The 9960-nt window shown below is 39.7% G+C and overlaps 1 protein-coding gene across 1 annotated transcript in view; it reads right to left on the bottom strand.

The window, feature by feature from the left end:
• Positions 1–2121: 2121 nt before the first annotated feature.
• Positions 2122–9960, bottom strand: part of TWSG1 (twisted gastrulation BMP signaling modulator 1) — a 59255-nt gene continuing 51416 nt past the window's right edge. Inside the window, exons 4-5 of the mRNA XM_058556709.1 lie at positions 8380–8646; positions 2122–5768 (exon numbers count right to left, since the gene is read on the bottom strand). Of these exons, the coding sequence (XP_058412692.1) occupies positions 5587–5768; positions 8380–8646 (449 nt within the window). The 3' untranslated portion in view covers positions 2122–5586. The remainder of the gene's footprint in view (positions 5769–8379; positions 8647–9960) is intronic.

Below are 9960 nucleotides of genomic sequence, written 5' to 3'. Positions count from 1 at the left end.
TGAATAAGAACAAGGAACCAAAATCTGCACAAAAAGCAGACGCAGCAGAGGAAACAACTCATGTAAAACCCAAGGGTGGAACGAACTTGGTGTGCTGAAGGAGGGCACAGCCAGCAGCAAGGGGAGTGGAAGAAAGAAGAGAGAGGTCGGTGTGAGGCAGTGAGGCTGCCAGGAGATGAGGCTGGGCAACAAAGACGCCATTCTGCAAACCCAAGTGTGCAAAGTGTCACATCTCATTATTTTCTCCAAGTCAAATACAGTCTGACTCTGAGCCCCATCCCATCCAATGTCTGCCATGAGAGAGGCTCTGTCACCTATTCTGGGTCTCACAGAATCCTAGAGGCAAGTCTGGGGGGCAATGAGGGCTGGGCTGGGCTGGGCTGCTAATATCCTTAAGTTGAAACCTCTAGAAAGAGGCAACTGCAGGCTCAGGAGCCAGGCCTCCCGTGTGGGCTGCAGGCCCATCTCAGAGCTCGAGCCTCATCTAGGCCTGGGGCACAGTCCCCACAGTCTGGGAGACCCAGGCTCCTTCCTACCCTCTCTCTTAGGGCCTCAAAGGCACTGGCTCCCTCCCCTCCCCCAAGCTGAATCCCGTGGAGCAGATGATGCTTCTGGAAAACAAAAGGGAGGTTGTCCGTGTTGCTCCTACTTCCTACTGGGTAACTCAAACCCTCCAAGGCAAAGGAGCACAAAGGCCTTGCTATTTGCTGGGAACCGGAACTGGAGTGGGGCCTGCATGACCTGCACATGCGTTTTAGAACCATCACTCTGGCTGCAGCGTGGAATACATAAGTTAGCAGGGCAGGAAATAATACAATCGTTTTTGCCATAAAGATGTTTCATGGTGACTGTGTCTAGCTTCAGTGGCTATCTTCAATCAAAAGAGAGAATTTCTGTCAGCCTGGATTGGGAAGGGTTCTGCACTTTTCCAGGCTTCATTCAGCGAGTCACAGCACCACTATCCAAGGACAGAAATCTTTTCTCTGCTTCCGCAGTGAAAATTCCCATCTCAAAAGCAGGACGTTGGAGTTGTTGCTGAGTCCATCCTTCAAGCACAGACTTCAAAATAAAAGGATCTAAAATCAATGGTTTTGGGCCGGCCCCGTGGCTTGGCGGTTGAGTGTGCGCGCTCCGCTGCTGGCGGCCCGGGTTCGGATCCCGGGCGCGCACCGATGCACCGCTTCTCCGGCCATGCTGAGGCCGTGTCCCACATGCAGCGACTGGAGGGATGTGCAACTATGACATACGACTATCTACTGGGGCTTTGGGAGGAAAGTAAATAAATAAAATCTTAAAATCAATGGTTTTAATTGGTTAGGAAAAGTCTAAAAGGTCTGAGAGTCATAACTCCTAACACCTCAAGCTAATGGCGTGTCTGCTGACTTAATGAACTCAAAACATGCCAGGTGTGGAGCAGCCCGATGGGGCCGGCTGCCCCATGGCCCACCTGCTGTCTGGTCCCTGCTGACTTCTCCAGCTTAGAGATACTCTGCATTTTCAGATTGACCTGTCTGTCTCTTAGCTCCACATGACTGCCTGCCACTGGACACCTTCAGCAAAAGAACAACTTGCCTAATCAAATGTAGTCTCTTTCTTGAAACTAATTCTACCCTGGAATTCCTCACATCTGTCACTCCCTGAAGTCACTCAAGCTGGCAACCTGTCCTCTTGTTTCCCTCTCTAGATCCCCCATCCACCAGGCTGTCAAAACGCAGATTCTGTGAAATAAAGTCATTTTATCATGAGTGTACAGCCTGTGGCCCTCAATTCTAATAACGCTGTCCTCGGAGAATCACTGCAGGAGGGCTGGGCGTGTTATTTTCCTGCCTCCATCTCTGTCACTCCTTCAACCATCAGACAGTTCTCGTGAGGCTGGTTGGCATCACTAGGCCCACAGAGCAAGGAGAATGGCTACTTCATTTCAAAGTTTCCCTCATATTGGAATAAAGCGTATTTTGAAAAGCAGAGAGCAAACTCGTTCTCTGTTTCAAGAGAATCTGTAGGAACATCCAGAGAGAAAGGGACATGCTCCGGCTGATCCCTTAAACAGTAACTTCACTAGAAAGAAACGTCAAACTTATCTTGGTGTTCTGTGCTCAAGTTCACAAAAAACATGACATCCTCATTTCAATTTTTTATTAAAATACTTTTTTGTTTATAGGGACAACCAAAGAAAAAATACATAATTTTATGTTGTAGATCATGAAAAATACAATAAACATAGACTCTTGGGAACACATAGTAGATTTTAAAAATCTTCAAAGAAGTTTTCACAAAAACAAACTTTAAATATGTGGCTTATTTATATATTTACCTCATTTTTCAGAAGCTTTAGTTTCTTTTCTCCATTTTGATGCTGCTCTGATATATAAATAATCATTCAAATATTCTAACATCTTATCAATTTTGTTTTCTGAAACTTTAGAAATCATATTTCTAAATGAAGGTCTCTCTTTTATAGCATTCTCTGTAAATAAGACTTATTTTATTTGAATTATCATTTGAATTGGTGCCACTACAGTTTTAGTAATAATTAGATGTTACAGTGTGGGGGGGGAGAGGGACAGATGAGACATACAGAAAACTTGCTAGCAAGGACATATCTGACTAAAGGAAAGAACTTTATATATATGGCTTTTATAATACTGATTTAAACTTAGTGTTTTTTTGACCTAGTTATAAAAAAGGTAACAACCTAATTTTTGATTTAAAAAAAAAAGAATTTTTACCAGAGCTTCAATATAAAAGTGAACTGTGTTTAGAAGGGTAATAGGTGGTCTAAATTTTAGTGGAGCTACTGGCTTCCCAAATGTTACACTTTTTATTTGAAAAAAATATTACTTTCAAAATCTGAAATATATTATAGAACTGCAAATAGAATCTTTTAGGTGAACTCTTTCTCTTAACCCCTTCATAAACCAGAAAAATTAAGCAAAATTTGAATATAAAAGTACCATTACACTTAGGGATAATTTCTGTTGGGAGAAAAAGAGGTAAGAAAAATCAGTTAAAACATAACATGGGGGCCCGCCCGGTGGCGCAAGCGGTCGGGTGCGCGCGATCCGCTGCAGCGGCCCGGAGTTTGACAGTTTGGGTCCCAGGTGCGCACCGACGCACCACTTGGCAAGCCATGCTGTGGCAGCGTTCCATATAAAGTGGAGGAAGATAGGCATGGATGTTAGCCCAGGGCTGGTTTTCCTCAGAAAAAAAAAAAGGAGAATTGGCAGATGTTAGCACAGGGCTGATCTTCCTCACAAAACAAAACAAAACAAACAAAAAAAAACATAACATGGTTCAAGAAATTATCCTCCCAATGTAGGGGCAGAAGAGATACTACATTTTAAAATTTAATAATGAAGACCTAAAAAAGATGATAAATGCAGTTAAAAAAGTTTGTTGAGGGGCTGGCCTGGTGGCGTAGTGGTTAAGTTCTCGCACTGCACTTCAGTGGCTTGGGGTTCACGGGTTTGGATCCCCGGGGCGAACCTATGCACTGCTTATCAAGCCATGCTGTGGCAGGCATCTCACATATCAAGTAGAGGAAGATGGGCACGGATGTTAGCCCAGGGCCAATGTTCCTCAGCAAAAAGAGGTGGGTTGGCAACAGATGTTAGCTCAGGGCTAATCTTCCTCACTAAAAAAAAAAAAAAGTTTGTTGACATAATTAAGGAAACATTAAGTATGTTGTCAATAAACAAAAAAGCATTCCTCTATTCATAGTATGAAATTACTTTGAAAAACAGCAAATTTGAAATGAAGCAGCTGGCTGCAGATCCGTTAAAACTTGCTCTTTCTTAAGTTCAAGAAAACCTTCAGCCTTATAGGTATTAATGAAGAAGGGGAGCCAAAATGTTTTCAAGGCACTTTTAAACAGAGGCATTCTAGGTAAAAGTAAGAAAAGGATATCCCAATGTTTTCCTATTAAAAGAGAATACACCCATGAGCTAAATTTCAACTTTCTAAAAAGATAAAGTACCTTGGGTATTCATTAGAGTTATCTGAAAGGACAGAAAAGGTATCAAGGCTTTAAATTTTATGATAATCATAATATTACATATGATCTTGTAACTAACTACTGTTCAGATAATGAATACAAACTGTCTAAAGAGCATTACCTATTTCTATATACTAAAGTATTTAGACATACAAAGAAGTATTCCTAAAAAGTTACTTGTAATTCAAATATGTACTATTTAAGAAAAATAATTTTGTAAAGTTAAGAGCCTTTGTAATATAAATATTTATGTTTTAGATTCAAGCGTGAAGATTGGGATTTTATTACTATGAAGGGCACGTGGTATTTAAGCTTATTTTTACTGAAATATTATATAAAAAGCTGACAAAATACTCTGTAGTGTATTTGGAGTTAACATCATCTTGAACAGAGATTTTTTTTTGGATTTCATAATCTTAACCTCCTACTATATGATTACACTTGCTTAATAAGAATATTTGATCCAGATATAAACCTAAAAGAAAGATTACAAAACAACAAAATAATTAATGGAAATAGTTTTAGGTGTTTCCCCTTAGCATCCCCAGCATTTTCAGCCCTCCCTGTTCATACCTGTAAATTCTCCTCTCTAAGCCCTCCTGTCTCTCATCTACTGGAGAACACGGCTCTGCCTGCACGGAGGCTGAGCGGCTCATTCTCTCCGTCCCATGTGCGTGGCTTCACCTTTCAGCCTCGACATTTCTGTACAAGGGGACAAGTTGTGTCCCTGGTGCTCTAGGAGGACCCTGATTTGGCAGTTGTTTCCCATTCTTAGTGCTCTCTAGCCTTGTACCTTAAGTCAGAGAAATGCTTTAACTTCCTAATTATTTACCCGAGCAGAGTATTTCACACAGTCTCATAGATGTGCCCTGAAATTCTCGGTCAAGATTCTTCATCACTACCCCCACCAGCACTCTGGGCAGGGGGATGGAAGAGGAGCAACTTTCCCTAAAGCTTTGCCAACATGTGTATTATAGGATGGATTCTACTATATAAGAGTTTTAAATTGTAAAATATAGTAAGCATTTACTTTCTAACACCAACAGAAAAAGGTTTGAAATTAAGCCTTTTATAGTAATTTTTATGTGAGTTCTCAGGGTGATATATCTGAATATCAACCCTATTTATAGACCAGATAAACAATACAAGACACAGTGAAAAATGGCATCCAACTGTAAAACCTCAGTGTCCTAGGCGTAGTACACGAAGAAATCACAACTTATGTTAACAAGCTCTAAAGCTTTCAAAACAAAAGGCTTTTGGAATGCTGGAAGAAAATGACATCAGGCTTTATATTAGAAATCTCAGATCTTTCAAGGAATTCTCTGTGCACTTGCTTCTCATATCACCCAAGTTGTACATGTATTTAGAGGAAAGGGCTTATTGTTAGTGGACAGTAAAATCAAACAGAGCAGTTATAATCATAATTTAACACATTACTGCATTTGTCATACTTTAAAAGTAATTCAGTCCAAATGCTTTACATCTCCTTAACCTGCTGGCATTCTGGTGCAACCAGTAGACCTCAATGAATAGCTTTTTACACCTTTCTCTTCGACTAAATTGCTTTGATTTGCATTTCTTTTCCTTCTTTAAAACATGCAGTTCATACATTTGACAGTTTTACTACCATAGTCGATGCATTCTGGACCAATGCACTCACAGCAGGCGTTATGGAACCAGCGATATTTGGATGCCCCCATGGACTCACAGGATATCTTACACTGATGTATGGACATGCAGTCATCAAAATAAACCACAGTACACATGTGTTCTGAAAAACAAAAAATTTAAATTTCAGAGCAAGAAAGAGGAACAGCAGGAAATACTTTAATACCTAGCTGAATATTATTAACAGTTATTTATCTTAGTTAGCTTATTGCTAGTCTGCACAGGACAACATGATAAGGTATAAGAAAAAAGATCACATTTGTTAATTCTATTGAGAAGGAAGCCAGAGTCTCCCACTCCAGCTGAAGAAGGAAAAGGGCTTCCTTAGTCACTTTATCAGATTTCAGACTTTGATCTGAAAGTTAGATTACTGGGCTTAACAACATTTGCTGTGCTTCAGAGCTGTGCTTTTTAAACTAGGCATTTCTGATAAGATTTCCTACGAGGAGAGAATTTTCCAGCTAAAAGAAGTTCGAAAAATACTATTCTGAAGTTATACTGAGAATTTATAATAAAATAAAACACACAAGTAATTCAAATGATGCAATGTGGTTAGCAGTGCTTGGCACAATTCAGCATTAGCTATTAGAAAATTATTATTAACAGCAATTTCTAGTCCTACTTTCCAAGGTAATCACTTTTGATTGTTTCAATTTTTAGTTCTCCTGGTGGTTAACCCCACATAACTACCTAGCTAGGAGGATAGGGTACATGAAACAAATAAAGGACAATAAAAACCATTAATAGAGAGTATCTGATTACAGGCTAAGATATTTTACAGAGCCATTTACAGAAGTGATAAATCACCAGGGGTCTGATAGTAAGAGAACGCTTAATGGAAAAAACTGGACTTGTAGTAGGAAGATTTAAAAGCAAAGCTATTAGGAAACAAAGTAAGGAAGGTCACACAGAGATAGGTGTAGCGTGCACAGGGATAGAGTGGAGGCAAGTTGACTGCAGTGGATGGTTGGCATCAGGAGATGCCATTGAGTGTACAAGACGGGATCCGGTTACAGAGGGAAATAGGCGAGGCCAGCACAGCACTGGACCAAGGAGACCAGAGGGTTAGCAGTGAGCAGGACAGGGGAGCATTTGAATCTCCAAGTGATTGGTACTTCATTTATTTATTCAACAAGTATTTATCGAACACCTACTAGGGAACAGCCATTAGGGACTCTAAGAGTAATCAAGAATCCAAAGAACTAAGTAGAAATTGGTAGACCTATAAGTTAAAAACAGACAACAAATCGAACACAAATGTGAGAGGAGTAGGAAGGGGTTAACTCCACTTGGGGAAGGGGCAGCTAGGGAAGGGGTCACAGAAGAGAAACTTTAGCTGTCTTGAAGGATAGTTGGTGTTCCCAGGAATTAGCTTTCTGATTATTATTTCATGAATTTAAATAATCTTTAAGAAAACTTTATGAATTATTAATATCTACTATATTGATTATTTACATTTTAATAACTGGGAAAATGGTAGCAAGACACATTCCATACATTTCTGATGTTTTCCAGGTTCTAGAATTTGTCTTATAAAGCACTTTAACCTAAAAGGAAATAAGAAGTCTTACTCACTGTCATTAGTCAGTATCATTAATAAAAGCTGTTTTGCTTTTACTATTGATGGCCAAAGTTCATACTATTTTAGATAGGCAGAATTGTAATGGAAGGCCCAAAAAAACGCCAAATAAAAAAGAGTACAAATTATACTGCTCATGCATAATTCATGTCATATTTTAAGAAATAACTGCAATTTTCATAATTGCCTTATTCTTTCACAGTAAAATTGTATAGAGTCTTTTATTTGAAAATATCACAGACTTTACAAAAGTTATATTCCAAAATTAAGGTATGACCTATCCTTATTAATACACTTTATTAGTGAAGATATCACCTATCCTTTAACATGCTTCTCAAAGTTATATAAGGCATTCCCTCATTTAGTTCTCCTTCCGACCAACAGCACTCATTTACAAAGAACTGGCTTGGGTTAATTTATACCTGGAAATTAGATATCTGTAATACCAACTTGCTCATAAATAAATTTAGCTGATGATCTTATCATCATTTGCGGTACCAATGCTATTATAAAAACCTGATTTCCTAGGACACTCTGAATGTTACCTGATGGTAGGCAATACTGTATTAGGTAAGCAGGACTGTTGCTATCTTATGAAAAGAACAATTAATGCCTACTGTAAATAAATATCAAAATTAGGACCAGGTTATCTATTTTCCAGCATAGCCTCTATCACCGAGAATATGAAGGAATTGTGACAATATGCTTTCATGACTCCTTATTTACTCAATGATTGGGTTTATTAAAGTCCAGAATTTACTTAAGACTACACAAACTCAAAACCAGAAAGCTGCTCTTTTTTTTTTTTTTTTTTTGTGAGGGAGATCAGCCCTGAGCTAACATCCATGCCAATCCTCCTCTTTTTGCTGAGGAAGACTGGCCCTGGGCTAACATCTGTGCCCATCTTCCTCCACTTTATATGGGACGCCGCCACAGCATGGCCTGACAAGCGGGGCATTGGTGCACGCCTGGGATCCGAACCTGAGCCGCCAGCAGCAGAGTGCACTCACTTAACCGCTACGCCACGGGGCTGGCCCCCAAGAAAGCTGCTCTTAAAGATAATCTTAATATAGGCTTCATAGACCACACAGAAAGTGAGGCATCGGGACAGAAAAAGTCAACTGTTGGCAGTTACCTTTGTCACTGGAATAAGGAGCATGAACATTATTGCCGGGAACAGACACATTTTGGTGGTGTGGCTGGTTCACAGTTTCTAAAAATGAAACCAGATTCTCATGATGTGAAAGTTCTTCTGCGACAGGGAAGGAAACGATGTTCCAGTTCAACTGAGTATCTCCTTCTGTGAGTGCCCGGAAGAGAGAAGGGATTGGCTCATGAAGCTCCTCCACTGTGCTCTTTGAAGTTGGAGGTGTGTCACTATAATTTCGAGGATTACACATACCTGGGGGAGAGAGGCCAAGAGAATAAAAGTTTATTTTTCTCACTGATTGTAATGTTGTGAGATACTGTTAGTTATTGCCCTGCAATCAAAGCTCCAACATATTAAAATTATGTGACTTCTAACATTATACACAGATACTTTGCTAGCTTTTCTGGCTGAGAGGGCCTGGAAGCGATGACACCCCAACAGCAACAACCACACTGAGTGCCCAGTTTTTGTTTTCTAATACCTCTTCTCCACTAAGAGGAACCACAGCTCCTTAAAGAAAAGACTGATTCCAGGGCTAGGCAGGGAAAGTACAAAACAACTCTGGAATATCTTTTTGTGCCAGAAAGTAGGGAAGTGCTCAATAAATGATGAGACGTTGAAAAAACACAAGAGGCAACCTGAAGGGGCTCCCACAGGCCAAACTGACAATTTTAACATTGAAATAAATAATGATAGTAATGGATTACCACCCTGTGAACAAAACAGAAATTGATGAGTCCTCATATTATAAATAAATTAATAAATAAATGGAGGAGAAGGGAAAGCTCTTCCTTTTAGTAGAGTGCTAACTGATAAACGTAGAAGGAATGAAGGAAATAGAAAATCACCACTTGGCAACCATCATCAAGGTGTTTGATTCAGATGGGAGTCATCAACGGATGCTAAGGCTGGTAGGAGGAGGTTTGATGAGGAACATATTGACGTACTCTTGGAAAATTCTCTACAAAATACTAATCAATTACAAAGGGGTTAATGGTGACTTTAATGTGGAAAGACCCAGCAGATACCAATGTAACCAGGAGTTCCAGGTTAATATTGCCAGTGATGGGACAGGGTGGTGCTGTGTGTCACCTGATGTAATGCATAGCTTCATTTCAGTGCTGATGTTGCCAAGAATAAGTGACTTAAGTATGGTCATCAGTCAACATCAAGTGGATCGAAGTTGAGGGTCATCCTACATAATGTAAGGTCTGTACTCATTAAAACTGTCAAGGGATAGGCTAAGGGACTGTTTCAGATTGAATGAGTCCAAAGAGACAGGACAACTAAATGCATCACATATTCCTGGATAGGATCCTGAACCAGAAAGGAAGAAGAGATGCTATTGAGATAGTTGGTGAAATACGAATGGGGTTTGTGGATTGAGTGGCAGTGTTGTGCCAATATTTGCTTTCTGATTTGGAGGACTGTATGCTATTTACATAGGAGAATGTTCTTGTTGTTGGAAAATACAGACTGGAGTATTTAGTAGTAATGGGACACCATATAAAGCTTGCTTTCTAAAGGTTCAAAAAAGGATGAATATCAATGAGCGTGTGTGCCTAT

The sequence above is a fragment of the Diceros bicornis genome, chromosome 16 (genome assembly GCF_020826845.1).
Source record: "Diceros bicornis minor isolate mBicDic1 chromosome 16, mDicBic1.mat.cur, whole genome shotgun sequence".
NCBI lineage: Eukaryota > Metazoa > Chordata > Mammalia > Perissodactyla > Rhinocerotidae > Diceros > Diceros bicornis.
This window is presented reverse-complemented; position numbering and strand designations above follow the sequence as displayed.